Source organism: Pistacia vera, unplaced genomic scaffold (genome assembly GCF_008641045.1).
Source record: "Pistacia vera cultivar Batoury unplaced genomic scaffold, PisVer_v2 Contig193, whole genome shotgun sequence".
Classification (NCBI taxonomy): Eukaryota; Viridiplantae; Streptophyta; class Magnoliopsida; order Sapindales; family Anacardiaceae; genus Pistacia; species Pistacia vera.
Genome location: NW_022195994.1, coordinates 546,370 through 563,156, shown reverse-complemented (window position 1 = coordinate 563,156; position 16,787 = coordinate 546,370). Strand labels below are relative to the sequence as shown.

General features: G+C 36.9%; 1 protein-coding gene across 1 annotated transcript; it reads left to right on the top strand.

The window, feature by feature from the left end:
- Positions 1 to 2,759: 2,759 nt before the first annotated feature.
- On the top strand, positions 2,760 to 3,083 carry LOC116127672 (pEARLI1-like lipid transfer protein 2). The gene has a single exon (XM_031413304.1). It carries the CDS (start codon positions 2,760 to 2,762, stop codon positions 3,081 to 3,083), a length of 324 nt encoding a protein of 107 aa, XP_031269164.1.
- The last annotated feature ends 13,704 nt before the right edge of the window (positions 3,084 to 16,787 follow it).

Genomic DNA, 16,787 nt, shown 5'->3' with positions numbered 1-16,787 from the left:
CCAAAGGGCTTCCTTGACTCACATCTTCCTCACTTTGTATGCAAATTAAATAAAGCTCTTTATGGTCTCAAACAAGCACCTAGGGCTTAGTTTGACAAGTTGAAAGAAGCTCTTTAAGTAGAGGTTTTCTACATTCCATTTCAGACACTAGTTTGTTCACTTTGCATCATGATAGCCTTATGATCTATCTTCTCATATACGTAGATGATATCTTGATTACTGGTAGCCACACTCAGTTTATACATCAGTTAATTTAAGATTTGAACAACGAATTTTCTCTAAAAGCTCTTGGTAAAGTTGAGTATTTTCTTGGTATTGAAGCTTCTACACCGTAAGCAAACCAAATATATCTCAGATTTGCTGGCTAAAACAAAGATGTCTGAAGCTCATCCATGTCCTTCATAAATGGCTTTTGGCACTAAGCTAAGCTCCAATGATAGTGGGGTTTTTAAAAACCCCACTCTTTATAGAAGCACCATTGGTGCCTTGCAATATTTAACACTCACCATGCCTGACATAAGCTTCACTGTTAACAAGCTCAGTCAGTTCCTTCAAGCTCCTACTGAACTTCAATGGCAAGCTTGTAAACAGGTACTTAGATACCTCAAAGGCACTAAAGATCATGGTTTACTTTTCAAGCCAACAGCATCCCTAAGTGTTGAATGTTATACTGATGCTGATTGGGGTAGTAACCCTGATGATAGGTGTTCTACAAGTGGTTATTGTGTATATTTGGGGCTAAATCTCATTCAATGGAGCTCCAGAAAACAAAAGGTAGTAGCTTTATCATCTACAAAGGCTGAATACCGGGCTTTGGCTCAAACTGCAACTAAAATTGCTTGGCTTCAAAGCATATTTTTGGAACTGAAATTATCTTTTCATGACTCTGTTATTATATGGTGTGATAATCTTAGTGCATGAGCCTTGGCTACAAACCCAGTCTTCCATGCACGTACCAAGCATATTAAGCTGGATGCTCATTACATTCGGGACTAGGTTATTGCTAAAAAGTTGGTTGTGCAATATGTTCCTTCTCAATTACAGATTGCATATATACTCACCAAACCTTTATCCATCACTCAGTTCCAAGCTTTAAAGGCCAAATTGAATGTGGTTGATGTTAATAGCATACAGTAGCACTCAGCTAAGCTGAGTGTCAGATGAGATTGATTGATAGCCCCTCCCTCTTATTGAGTAACAATTGTTCTAAAAGCACAAAGGAAGCCAACTGCTCTCTACATGTTAGTACTTCCATAGTTATTAAAGCTGCAAGATAAATGCAGTTGATTTTTTTTTAAGGCATCTGTTTGTCATCAGTCATAATTGTTTAATTGTTTTAATCCGAAGAGGAGTAATCTCTTGATCAGTTTGTGAAGTTTGTGAATCAGAGAAAGAATAAATTTCCTACCTAGTCTGAGGGGGAATGTGAATTAAAGAAAGAATGAACTTCTTGCAGCAGCAACAGTTTTTGTTTAGTTAAAATGCAGCAAATTTTTAGCAGAATGAACTTCCTCCAGCAGCAACAGTTTTTGTTTTAGTTAAACTGTAGCAGATTTTTAGCAAAATGAACTTCCTGTAGCAACAACTAAAATGCAGCAAATTTTTAGCAAAATGAACTTCTTTGAGTAGCAACGGTTTTTGTTTAGCAGCAACAATTTTTGTTTTAGTTAAAATGCAGCAGATTTTTAATCTGCTTACAATTTAGAAAAATGCCTGAGATGTTTACTTATAGAGAGAATGTTGTTATGTATTGAAATGGCATGAGAAGTTGGAATTAGTGTAGTTTGGTTTGAGGGAGCATGCTGACCAAGGTTGACTTAGCTGGAAATGGCATGAGAAGTTGGATTCAGAGTAGTTTGGTTTAAGGGAGCATGTTGACCAAGGCTGACTTTTCTTTTTAAGGACAAAAGTGTAAAAAGGAGGAAATGATGTCGTTTCTCTCTTTACTTTCTATTTACTGTTCTTCTCTCTCGTTCACTTACTTCTTCATATAAAATTGAGCTCAATTATTTTGCACTTTACCAATCAAGTAATAACATAGTATTCTCTCTCAAATTTCTTCCGAAATTCTAATTTCCTCTAAGTTTCACATGGACTTACAAAAAGCTTACATAAATTTTGAGTTTATCTTATTGAATTGAAATGATTTTACATATGAATCAATGTAACCAAGGAATTATTGTTTGTATATACATTGTAAGAACAACATGCATGAAGAGTAGTGGAAATGAAGAATGAAAGCATGAAAGTTTAGATTCACAAAACCGATTTTCAAACAAAGCTTGGAAAAGAGATTCATACTCCTTTGCTTTGGATTGATGAAGATAAGACTCAAAATGATGAGACCTCCACAATTTAACACTACGTTGAGAGATTTAGAGAGTGGCTGTGGCTAGGGAGAGAGCTTTTAGTTTGTTTTTGAGTGAACAGGTGAATAATAAACTAAAATGCAACCTTTTGCATTTATATATACTTGGGCAATTTTGTAATTATTTGTTTTTCACTTCCAAGCCCCAATAAAATCTTATTTCAAAAGGAAGCCCNTAGGAGACTTTCTCATCGAAGACTTTACTATGTACTATAGTAACTTGAACCCGTGAAGACTCTTAAAATCTGAAAACTTGAGGTTTTGCATGTGCATGTATCACCCATTTCCTCCTATAAATTCCCATGCAAGAACTTCACAAATCCATCTCTCGCAATCAATTCTCTAGCTCTAAACTTTCAAAACCCTAAATTAAACTTTTCAAGTTTTGTCAATGGCTTCCAAGGCAGCTGTTACTTCAACTGCTTTCCTCCTCTTCAACACTCTGCTGATCTCCCTTATCCCTTCCTCATTAGCCACCGGAACTTGCCTTGTGTCGGTTACCGCTTTGGTTTCTGCATGTGTTAATTTTGTTTATTTTAAACCAAGGCCTACTTGTTGCAGTCTCCTTAACGGTTTGGCTCAAGTGGATGTTGGTGTATGCCTTTGCAATCTTCTTGGTCTCAGGATTCTGAAAATTGACATCACTGTGATATTAGGCTTAATTGCCGCTAGCTGCCCGAATGTTTATGTTCCCCCTAACTACTCATGCTATTGAAATCTACTCCATTTAGCATTATAAAAATACTAAGACAAAAAAAAAAGGCAAAGAACTCAGAAACAGAGAGTAAGAACAACTTTAAAAAATGAGCACCAATGCATTATTATTTATTTTTCACTGAAGAATCTGTCTTTTATGTCTACAATTTATAGAGAAAGCAAGTTAGGTGCTGTCCCTGTTGTCTGAAATCTCAGCCGCTCATTCTATATTATAGAGTTTTTACTCTAACCATTGGATTTATTTACGTTGATACAAGTTGCATAACTAATGGATAACAACTTATCAACTTGCATAATGAATGAATAACAACTTATCAACTTGCATAACAATATCAGCCGCAACTTGTCAACTTGTTCAACTGACTTTGATCCACTTGCAGTTTGTTTGAGAGAAATGCAACAAGCGTTGATATCTGAGAACAGAAATCTTTAACTACTTGAATTGAAGCTTGCTGTAGTTTACATCATCCCTCAAGCTGAAATCCAAGCATTCAATCCAAACGTGTTTTCTTAAAAGAAAAAAAAAATCATTTGTTCTCTTCCTGATCCTCCCTCAATTTTAAGTTTGCAACTTGCCTTGAACCTGATCGTCCCTCAAGCAAGAACGAGGAAGAGGGAGCAGAGGAAGTGTGACGCCCCACTTGAGGTACGTACTTAAGATTTGCTGTATTACTTAAATGTTCATTGATTCAGCTTCAATTGAGTTTGTATGTTGTCATGGTTGGTTGTTTGGCCTTTAATTTAAATGGTATGTTGAGTTGGTTGAGTGTTTGCCTTGAAATTGGTTGAGACTTGAGGAATTTTGAAGAACAGTCTTCGCCGCGGCGATGTTGGCTTTGTAATGGTAGTGTCGGCTCTGTAAGTTTTTGTTGGGCCGACAGAAATTGCTTCGCCGCGGTGACGGGATGACAGAAAAGTTTCTTGAGGTTTCTAGAGAATTCTCCATAGGGGTAAAATGACCTTTCTACCCCTAATTAGCAGGAAAAGAGGGGAGTAAAATGTAAGGAAATTTAATAGAGAATGTGTTAGAGATGAGGGTGTATTTGCAAAGAATTAAAGGGTAAAGATGGCATTTCTAAAAAAGAGTAAGGGCAACATGGGAAAGTTTGTATGTAAATTGAGCTAACAAAGGATTAAGTGTAGTAAACCCTTCATTTCACCCTTGTCCACCGCCATTCTCATTCTCTATTTTTTTTCCCATCCTCCATTCAATCTTCCAAGATTTCTACGGAGTTTTAGGGAACTTTTGGGTAATTTTTAGTAGAGATTTCATCTAAAGCATCCTAAGGTAAGGATTCTTGCTTTAGATATAAATTTGCTTATATTTGTATCTTGAAGTCTTATGGTTTTATTGTTTAAAGTTGTAGAGAAGGGACAAGGTACTAAGAAAAAGGAAAAGTGTTAGTGAAATCTCTCCATTACAAGGTAAGTAAATCCAACCTAAGTTGAGATTTAAGAATTCATTTGAGTAGAGATTGTGTATGTATGTGTATGTATTATGTTTGTTGAGATGAGATGAGATGAGATTAGTAGTTATGTATGATTATGGAATATGTTTGAGTATGAGAAGTGTTGAGCTTTTATGATGTTGAGTTGGGTTGATAAAAGTTGGAGAGAGTTTTGAGCAAACCTTATGGGAGTGAGTTTATTTGACAGGAATCTAGAGAGTATGTGGGAGTTTTCTCCCATTTTTGGATGATTAAAGAAAGGAGAATAGTTATAGTTAAAGTAGAGTTTTATATGCACATGAGTTGTATGAAGAAATGCTTGAGAAAGGCATGAGTAAGAGTAAAGAACCTTAATTATTGCTACATGGCATAATTGCATTTCATGAGTGCATTAATGAGCATGAATCATCCATATGCATTAATTATGCGTTAGAGAAAGAGTAGAAAAAGAGTAGAGTATTTTGAGTGTGAGCTTCTCTAAAAGAAAAGAGAAAAGAGAGTAGAGTAAGTTATGCGATGGGGAACCCATGAGTAATGGGTAGAGTATTCCCGCATGTACGTTGCAAAAAGAGAGAGAGCGGCTTGAGTATGAGAGAGAAAAGTGGTGTAGCCCGTGAGAGTACATGCGGATGAGGGCTATACCGAGAGTACCTGAGAGAGAGTTTATACACTCACATGGCCAAGGGTTCCGAATCCATGCATAACCGAGTCCGATCGGCTAGAACAAGTAGAAGTAACGGGGAGCGGGAGCGGGAGCGAGTCCCAACCGTGCCTCCGGTAAGATGGGGCCGTGACTTACAAAAGAGAGTTAGTAGAAAAGAGTTATGAGAAAGAGAAAATAGAAAGAAGTATAAGAGAGAGATTAAATAAGCATTGTAAGGAAAGAATTAGAGAGAGATTTACGGGGTTAGATGAACAGAGGATTTACTTACTGAGCATTGTTTTAGTGCTCACCCCGTTGTTTCTTATGTTTTGCAGGATCTAGGTGAGGACACAGTCAGATGGACGCCGGCAAGCAAGGGGAAGTGGTTACACTGTCCAGCATGTTTTTGATAACTTTTGTACATAATACAAATTTTGTGTAAAGAATGTATATGTTTAATAAAAGAAAAATTTGGGCCCAACTCTTTATACTATTTTATATGTATTTTATTATGTATATTTTTTGAGTATTTGAGTAGAAAGCAACTATTACATTTTTGGTATCAGAGCTGAGATTTTGGGATTTGACAGTGTACCATTCTTATCTCCACGACGTCCGATAGCCAACTGTGTAAGTTAATTCTTTCCTTACGTTAAGTGTTCTCTTGAATTGATCAAGTATGGTTGTTTTGTAGGTGAGGCGTAGTAACAGGAGGAAGGGTAAGAGTGTGATGAATGAGGGAGAATCCTTTAACCCACCAGAACCAACTCCCCCTACCCTTGATGAGACGAGGATTCGAACCATTGTACAACAGGTATTAGCGGAGGGTCAGGGGAGAGTTGTTCAGGAAAGAACCGAGACCCCCAGTAGAGTACCACCCACAAGACAAGAGCGAGAATGGTCAGTACCTCAGACAGTACAAACTCAGGTTAACCCGATTCAAGGGCTTGCAAACCAACACCAACTGCCAGAGTTTAGGGGTACTAAGGACCCGTTAGAGGCAGAGGAGTGGTTTAAGTCCGTAGAACGGATGGCGGCACTATTTCCTATGAATGATAGAGAGAGGATCAGATATGCCAGTTTCTTATTTAAGGGAGGTGCCCGAATTTGGTGGGAATTAATGGAGGAGACTCATGATATGGCCTCGATGACCTAGGAGGAATTCAGAAGATTGTTTGAGGTCGAGTACCAAACAAAAGATCGAATACATGAGAAGGTCCAAGAGTTTATTAATCTGAAGTAGGGGACTAGCACTGTGAAAGAATATTTAGTAAGGTTTAACTCCTTTGCTCACTTTGCACCTGGGATAGTGTATACACTGGAGTTAAGGAGAGATAAGTTTGTGCAAAGGTTTAGATCAGATATTGCTCGAGATGTAATGATAGGAGCCGAGCCCCCTCATACCTATAGTGAGGCTTTAACACGGGCTTTAAGGGCAGAGATCTATATAAACAAATACATTACAGAAGGGTTAGCTTTAACAGTATCTAGTGAGCCATCCACCACCTTACAGAGGGAGAGAGTAGATGCCACAAAGAATAGAGAAGTAAGGGCCAAGAAGAAGTTCCAACCAAGGAAGAATAGGAGAGATTGGCAGAACAAATGGCCCAGGACAGAAGGGTTTCCCCCTTGTGCTAAGTGCGGGAGGAACCATTCAAGAGAGTGTTTGAGGGACAGAAATGTGTGTTACAGGTGCTGATAGCCAGGGTATCTGATTAGGGATTGTAAAGCTCCTTTTCCACCAACAGCTTAGACCCCTAGAGGTACAAATGCCAGAGTATTTACAGTGGCATAGGGTGAGGCCGAGGCCAGTCCATCAACCGTAACTGGTAAGTTGTTATTTCATGTTGTTCCTTTATATACTTTAATTGATTATGGGGCTACTCATTCTTTTATATCTCATGGAATGATAGAGAGATTAAATTTGAAACCTACTAGAGTGAGTCAGCCCATTAAGATAGAGTTACCAGATGGAGTGAGTGTGCTGACTCAGGAGATGTTATTAGGAGAGTCCGTAGTGATCTAGGGTCTAGAGTTAACAGTTGACTTAATAGTTTTTAATATGCCCGACTTTGATGTGATATTAGGCATGGATTTCCTAGAGAGGTATGGAGTAGAAATTGATTGTCGGAAGAAGAAAGCGAGATTTAATCTCGATAGTGGAGATAAGTTTAGTTTTGGAGAGGGCCATCAGTTGAGCATGTTGATTAGTAGTGTAAAGGCTAGAAAGATGTTAAGAAATGGGTGTTCTGGATACATTGCTCATGTAGTACAGAGTGGTGATGTTCCACAGTCAGAAATTCAGAGGGTGCCGATAGTTCGAGAATTTTTAGATGTGATTCCGGAAGACTTACCAGGTTTGCCACCGAAAAGAGAGGTTGAGTTTAGTATTGAACTAGCACCAAGAACAATACCCATATCTAAAGCCCTTTACTGAATGGCCCCAGCAGACCTTTAGAAATTAAAAAAGCAACTCCAAGAGCTTTTAGATAAAGTCTTTATCCAACCGAGTCATTCTCCCTGGGGAGCCCCAATTCTATTTGTAAAGAAGAAGGACGGGTCACTACGGATGTGTATTGATTATAGAGAGCTGAATAAGGTGACAGTGAAGAATAAGTGCCCGTTACCTCGAATAGATGATTTGTTTGACCAGTTGAAGGGAGTAGCAGTATTCTCCAAGATTGATTTGAGGTCAGGGTACCATCAGGTAAGAGTGGATGAGCAGGATATAGCTAAGACTACTTTCCGTACAAGGTGTGGGCACTATGAGTTTGTAGTAATGCCGTTTGGCTTGATAAATGCCCCATCAATTTTTATGGATTTGATGAACCGAGTATTCCATGACTGTCTGGATTAGTTTATAGTGGTGTTCATTGATGATATTCTGGTTTATTCCAAATCGAGAGAAGAGCATGAGGAACATTTGAAAATAGTGCTGCAACAGTTGATAGAAAAGGAGTTGTATGCTAAATTTTCTAAATGTGAGTTTTGGCTCGACCAAGTAATATTTCTAGGTCATACTGTGTCGAAGGAAGGGATTTCAGTAGATCCGATTAAGATAAAGGCAATCCTTGAATGGCAGAGGTCGAAGACAGTAAAAGAGGTTAGAAGTTTCTTAGGCCTGGCAGGTTACTATAGACGATTTGTTGAAGGGTTTGCCCAGTTGGCTAAACCATTGACAGCTCTTACCAAACAGAAGACTCCTTTTGTATGGTCAAAAGCTTGTGAGGAATGTTTCCAAGAGTTAAAGAAGAGGTTAACAACATCTCCAGTGTCAGTGTTACCACAGGAGGGTGTAGATTATGATATTTATATTTAACCATAACCTAATTGAATTATACATATTATTATTATTATTTATTTTTTTGTAATTATACACTATTTTGAAGGCATTAATAATTGACATCTCAATCCTTAAAAAAACCATACAAATAGATAGAATTTAAAAATACATTAAATATAAAAAAGTTTGAATGCCACTGTCTAAAATTATGGATACACCATTGACACTGAGGACAAGATAGGAGACTTTTCATCGAAGACTTATATATGTACTATAGTAACTTGAACCCGTGAAGACTCTTAAAATCTGAAAACTTGAGGTTTTGCATGTGCATGTATCACCCATTTCCCCTATAAATTCCCATGAAGAACTTCACAAATCCATCTCTCGCAATCAATTCTCTAGCTCTAAACTTTCAAAACCCTAAATTAAACTTTTAAGTTTTGTCAATGGCTTCCAAGGCAGTGTTACTTCAACTGCTTTCCTCCTCTTCAACACTCTGCTGATCTCCCTTATCCCTTCCCATTAGCCACGGAACTTGCCCTGTGTCGGTTACCGCTTTGGTTTTGCATGTGTTAATTTTGTGATTTTAAACCAAGGCCTACTTGTTGCAGTTCCTTAACGGTTTGGCTCAAGTGGATGTTGGTGTATGCCTTTGCAATCTTCTTGGTCTCAGGATTCTGAAAATTGACATCACTGTGATATTAGGCTTAATCGCCGCTAGCTGCCCGAAGTTTATGTTCCCCCTAACACTCATGCTATTGAAATTACTCATTTAGCATTATAAAAATACTAAGACAAAAAAAAAGGCAAAGAACTCAGAAACAGAGAGTAAGACAACATTTAAAAAATGAGCACCAATGCATTATTATTTATTTTCACTGAAGAATCTGTCTTTTACGTCTACAATTTATAGAGAAAGCAAGTCAGGTGCTGTCCTGTTGTCTAAAATCTCAGCCGCTCATTCATATTATAGAGTTTTTACTCTAAACATTGGATTTATTACGTTGATACAAGTTGCATAACTAATGGATAACAACTTATCAACTTGCATAATGAATGAATAACAACTTATCAACTTGCATAACAAAATCAGCCGCAACTTGTATTGTTCAACTGACTTTGATCACTTGCAGTTGTTTGAGAGAAATGCAACAAGCGTTGATATCTGAGAACAGAAATCTTAATACTTGAATTGAAGCTTGCTGTAGTTTACATCATCCCTCAAGCTGAAATCCAAGCATTCAATCCAAACGTGTTTTCTTAAAAGAAAAAAAAAATCATTTGTTCTCTTCTGACCTCCCTCAATTTTAAGTTTGCAACTTGCCTTGAACCTGATCGTCCCTCAAGCAAGAACGAGGAAGAGGGGAGCAGAGGAAGTGTGACGCCCCACTTGAGGTACGTACTTAAGATTTGCTGTATTACTTAATGTTCATTGATTCAGCTTCAATTGAGTTTGTATGTTGTCATGGTTGGTTGTTTGGCCTTTAATTTAAATGGTATGGGAGGGGTTGAGTGTTTGCCTTGAAATTGGTTGAGAATGAGGAATTTTGAGAACAGTCTTCGCCGCGGCGATGTTGGCTTTGTAATGGTAGTGTCGGCTCTGTAAGTTTTTGTTGGGCCGACAGAAATGCTTCGCCGCGGTGACGGGATGACAGAAAAGTTTCTTGAGGTTTCTAGAGATTCTCCATAGGGGTAAAATGACCTTTCTACCCCTAATTAGCAGGAAAAGAGGGGAGTAAAATGTAAGGAAATTTAATAGAGAAGGTTAGAGATGAGGGTGTATTTGCAAAGAATTAAAGGGTAAAGATGGCATTTCTAAAAAAGAGTAAGGGCAACATGGGAAGTTTGTATGTAAATTGAGCCAACAAAGGATTAAGTGTAGTAAACCCTTCATTTCACCCTTGTCCACCGCCATTCTCATCTATTTTTCCATCCTCATTCAATCTTCCAAGATTTCTACGGAGTTTTAGGGAACTTTTGGTAATTTTTAGTAGAGATTTTCTAAAGCATCCTAAGGTAAGGATTCTTGCTTTAGATATAAATTTGCTTATATTTGTATCTTGAAGTCTTATGGTTTTATTGTTTAAAGTTGTAGAGAAGGGACAAGGTACTAAGAAAAGGAAAAGTGTTAGTGAAATCTCTCCATTACAAGGTAAGTAAATCCAACCTAAGTTGAGATTTAAGAATTCATTTGAGTAGAGATTGTGTATGTATGTGTATGTATTATGTTGTTGAGATGAGATGAGATGAGATTAGTAGTTATGTATGATTATGGAATATGTTTGAGGTATGAGAAGTGTTGAGCTTTTAGATGTTGAGTTGGGTTGATAAAAGTTGGAGAGAGTTTGAGCAAACCTATGGGAGTGAGTTTATTTGACAGGAATCTAGAGAGTATGTGGGAGTTTTCTCCCATTTTGGATGATTAAAGAAAGGAGAATAGTTATAGTTAAAGTAGAGTTTTATATGCACATGAGTTGTATGAAGAAATGCTTGAGAAAGGCATGAGTAAGAGTAAAGAACCTTAATTATTGTTACATGGCATAATTGCATTTCATGAGTGCATTAATGAGATGAATCCTCATATGCATTAATTATACGTTAGAGAAAGAGCAGTAAAAGAGTAAAGTATTTGAGTGTGAGCTTCTCTAAAAGAAAAGAGAAAGAGAGTAGAGTAAGTATGCGATGGGGAACCCATGAGTAATGGGTGAGTATTCCCGCATGTACGTTGCAAAAAGAGAGAGAGCGGCTTGAGTATGAGAGAAAAGTGGTGTAGCCGTGAGAGTACATGCGGATGAGGGCTATACCGAGAGTACCTGAGAGAGAGTTATACACTCACATGGCCAAGGGTTCCGAATCCATGCATAACCGAGTCCGATCGGCTAGAACAAGTAGAAGTAACGGGGAGCGGGAGCGGGAGCGGTCCCAACGTGCCTCGGTAAGATGGGGCCGTGACTTACAAAAGAGAGTTAGTAGAAAAGAGTTATGAGAAAGAGAAAATAGAAAGAAGTATAAGAGAGAGATTAAAAGCATTGTAAGGAAAGAATAGAGAAAGATTTACGGGGTTAGATGAACAGAGGATTTACTTACTGAGCATTGTTTTAGTGCTCACCCCGTTGTTTTTATGTTTTGCAGGATCTAGGTGAGGACACAGTCAGATGGACGCCGGCAAGCAAGGGGAAGTGGTTACACTGTCCAGCATGTTTTGATAACTTTGTACATAATACAAATTTTGTGTAAAGAATGTATATGTTTAATAAAAGAAAAATTTGGGCCCAACTCTTTATACTATTTATATGTATTTTATTATGTATATTTTGAGTATTGAGTAGAAAGCAACTATTACATTTTTGGTATCAGAGCTGAGATTTTGGGATTTGACAGTGTACCATTCTTATCTCCACGACGTCCGATAGCCAACTGTGTAAGTTAATTCTCCTTACGTAAGTGTTCTCTTGAATTGATCAGTATGGGTTGTTTTGTAGGTGAGGCGTAGTAACAGGAGGAAGGGTAGAGTGTGATGAATGAGGGAGAATCCTTAACCCACCAGAACCAACTCCCCCACCTTGATGAGACGAGGATTCGAACCATTGTACAACAGTTCCTCACAATTTGCCATATGTCAGCTTTCTATTTGTCAACTATAATGATTTCACTTGATATAATTACAGTTGACAAATAGCAAACTGATACGTGACAGATTGTGAGACAAAGTTGTGAGAAGGTGCTGTTGGTCTAGCATTTTTGTATATTTTATTATTACAAAAATCTAATCATCTATTCTTTCGACCCATATTGATCCTATAATTAAATTATATAACACAATCATATTGAATTAAACCATTGACAAATTCATATGTAAGTAATTGGTGCAATAAGATTTTACCTATGTGAGAAACCTTTTATACTCTAATTTCCATGAGACTCCTTAAAATGAATCAATTTTTTAATACCACATAATATCGTATTTTGTATTATAGGGTAATATTACTCAAAGTTACTATTCGTATTAGGCCTAAATTTTTCTTTCTTGGTTTATTTTTTACAATTAAGATAATAAATAATCATAAATTGGATATCAATCTACATAACATAAAATATATATATATATATATATATATATGTATATATGTATTGGTTTGAACTACACCCACTAGACTAATAGGATGGGGCACTAAAAATTGAAAAATCAAGATCTTGTTCAACTTTTTCCTTATAAATTCACGTTCTCCTGACTCTTAGTAACCACTTTTTCACCCTCCTAAAAAGTCAAAGTAAAGATTACAATTAATCAACTAAACAAAATTTCTTGTCTCTTCATTTTATGCTTTGATATTGTGTGTGAGTTTAATTTTAATTTTATTATTTTATTTCGTCAACTTATTCTTTTTATCTTTTAATTATAGTATATTTATATTATAAAGAAACTTTATTTGAAATGGATGCTAATAACCAACTCACAAGAAATTTGTCTGTGCGTTTCCACATGATATAAGCAGGATTAATCTTATCACTAACAGAGTCACTAATAGTCTTAGGTTCTCCATGACCTTGTTCTAATTCTTTCTCATTTACAGAATTAGACAGTATAAGAGGAGAAGGACAGGGAACTTTACCAAGTAAGTGATCCTCAAGTTCGTGTGAACCAACCGTGAACAAGACCTGTGAACTCCAGAAGCGATAATTGTTCCTAGTAAGCTTAGGGTTTATCACCTGCAGATTCAACGCCAGAGCTGAGGTGGTGCGGCTTGAAGATTCCCGCAACATTTCTTCAATGCTTTTGAGTGATTGTGAAGAGGAACCAGAAACGTACGCCATTGACGTGAGTCACTTGCTCTAATACCAAGTTAGATCTTCAAGGATGAAGCAAGAACTTAGCAAAACAATCAAGAAACAATGCAGGATTGAATCTGGATTCTGTTTCAGAGAGAAACGAATTCTGTTTTGATTTTTCTTAACTGAATTAGTAAAGTTACAGCTGAGCTTTTATACAAACACTCAACACTCTTGAAACGTCATCGTTTCTGATGAGTTTACAACAATTCTTTTACAAACGCAACCCTCATGTTTATAAACTTGCACTCTGGTCCTGCTAACTTCTTTAAGTAATACAATCAACTGTCTCAGCATTCTCATTTTCATGTATGTCAACCCTTACTTCATCATTAGTAGACATTTTTGTGGTATACCCTGCAAGGAACTTTAGATTAATTTAGAAGACTAAAGATTTTCCAGCGAAAGTATACTTTAAAGTTGAAGAGTCTGGCCTATATATATTACAACTAACAAATAAGAAGAAGAGTTTTGCCTAATTAGACTTATTTGAAGTCATAAGCATTTTTAAATTTTTAAATAAGTTATTTTATGTTTATTGCGAGAAGTTTAAACTTTGAGCTTCTTCAATAAACACTTTTTGAGCTTATTTGATATACACTTATTGAGCTTATTTTGAAGAGTTAAAATTTTAAAAATATGCTCATACTCCCCTACTAAATTTGACTTGATTTTTTTCTTCTACATTAAAACATTTATATTATTCTAATCAAACAACAAATAATTTTTGAAAGCTATATTTTCAGAAAAACTACTCGAATAAAATTAATATTAGTAGTCTAATTCTAAAGGGTGCTAATGTGTCTTTCAGGTCGGAATATTTACACTAAACAAAATACCCTTCACACCCATTTACTAAAATCAAGAATTATTAATTTGATTGTTACGGACTATTATAACTCTAGACACTTATTATACTTCACTTAAGATGTGTTTGGTTTAGGGAATGTTATATTAATGAGAATACTATATTAATAGGAAAATAGATAACCTTGAACATCAATAAGAATGTTATACTCAATGTGTTTGGTTAGATTGTAATAAATTAATGGGTATGTTACATAGATTACTGAATTGTCATTTTTTTTTTATAATAATACTATTATTATTATTTGAATTATTTTTTGAATCCCTTACATTTGAGATTTAGTTAAAACACCCCAACTACAATAAAAGTTTAAATTTTAACAAAATCACCCCCATCTATCCAAGCCACTATTGGCCACCACTGCCAATTGCGGTCGGTAGTGGCTTGAAAGGCGCACGTCCAACCAGATATGGCTGACCGTGCGTGTAATATCCCACTTGAGGTACGTATTTAAGATTTGTTGTATGAGTTAAAAGTTTATTGTTTTAACTTAAATTGAGTTTGTATGTTGAGTTGGTTGAATTGTTGCCTTGAAATGGGTTGAGTTTTGGTGAAGTTGGAAATTCAAACTTCGCCGCGGCGAGGAGGAGAAGTGGCATTCGGGTAGGTTCTGCCCAATTTCGCCGAGGCGACGAAAAATTCTTCGCCACGGCGAAGAGCCAAAAATAAAGATTCTTGAGTTTTCTAGAGAATTCTTCTTTTGGGACACAATGACCATTCTACCCCTAATTAGTAGGAAAAGTGGGGAGTAAAATGAAAGGAATTTTAGTAGAGATTGGGTTTGTATGGGGGTGTAGTTGTAAAGAATCAAAGGATATAGATGGAATTTTCAAGAAAGGACAAGGGCAAAATGGGAAATGAAGCTTATTATATGAACTAAAAAGAGTAAAGTGTAGAGAAAGCCCTTACTCATCTTCATTCCACCGCCTCTTCCATTGCCCATATTCTCTCAATTTCTCCACCCAATTTTCCAAGAGTTCTAAGGTTTTTAAGAGGGGTTTTGAGTAGAGATTTCATCTAAAGCTTCCTAAGGTAAGAATTCATGCTTTAGATGTGAGTTTTCTTGTATTTATAGTGAGGTCTTATTGTGTTGTTGCTGCCCTTGTGGTTGTTTTGAGTTGTAGAGAAGAGACAAGCCAACAAAGGGAAGGAAAAGTGCTAAGGAACCCATCTTTGCACAAGGTAAGTAAATCCAACCAAGTTGAGTTATGACTAAGCTTTGAGTAGAGACTTATTTTAATTATGTATGTACATGGTATACCTACTGAAAATTGAGATGAGATGTGTGCTTAGTCTTAGTAGTTGGGATTGATTAAATATGAGAAGTGTTGTTGATATGTGTATTGAGAATGGAGTTTGAGATGAAGTTTGAGAGATGTTGTGTAATCCTTTTTGGGAGTGCTTTTCTTGACAGGGATTATGAGTAATTGAGGGAGTTTTTCCCCAATTTGGATGGCTAGAAAAATGAAGTTTAGTAGTAATTTTCGTAGGGTGTTTATATGCACATGAGATGTTTGAGGAAATGCCTAAGTGAAATCTGCCCTGTCACTGCCGTAACTTTCTGAGTAATTTTTGAGTATCTTACGGTTCGAACTGGGCTGAGACCAAAACAGAGAAGTTGTAGCCCTGTTTCTAAGCTTTGAAACGAGACCAGAACCGTAGTAATCCGAGGTGTATAGCATAAGTTATGGCCGTTTTAGTGTGACTGGTGCAGAATGACTGTTTTGAGGAAATCTTGTAGTTGGCATTTCATTAGTGCATTAGGGAGCATGAGATAGCTCTACACCTTTGTTTATACACTTGAGAAGTAGCTTGAGATTTAGTATCGAGTGTGAGTATAAGTTCTTTAAGAGTTAAGAGAATAGAGTAGGTTGTGCGATGGGGAACCCGTGAGTAATGGGTAGAGTATTCCCGCATGTACGCCGCATTAAGAGCGCGACATGAGTATCAGATAGAGAAGTGGTGTAGCCCGTGATAGTGCATGCGGATGAGGGCTATACCCGAGTACCCGAGAGAGAGAGATTATATACTCACATGGCCAAGGGTTCCGAATCCATGCATAACCGAGTCCGATCGGCTAGAGTGATTAGAGGTCACGTAGAGCGGGAGTGAGTCCCGGCCGTGCCCCCGGTGAGATGGGGTCGTGATTTATGAAAGAGTTATGAGAAAAGAGTTTCTAAGAGAAAGAGAAAGAGGAAAAGAAAGACGTACCCAAAGAGATATTGAACGGAGAGTTGTAAGGAAAGAATGAGAGAGAGAGTTACGGGGATAGCATGAGTAGAGGATTTACTTACTGAGCATTATTTTAGTGCTCACCCCGTTGTTTTCCCATGTTTTGCAGGACCTAGGTGAGGACACTGTCGGATGGATGTCGGCGTGCGAGGAGGAGTGGTTACACTGTCCCTGATGTTTTTGATGACTTTTATTTATGTTATACATTTTGTATAAAAAATGTATATGTCTGTAAAGAGTATGTATATATGTTTAATAAAAGAAAAATTTGGGCCCAATTTCTTTATGTTATTTTATATGTATTTCATTATAATCTTTTGAGTAGTAGTGGCTATTATAGTGCGCCGAGGATTTGGTAAGGAATGACAGATCTATTCTTATCGTTTCTGGCCAAA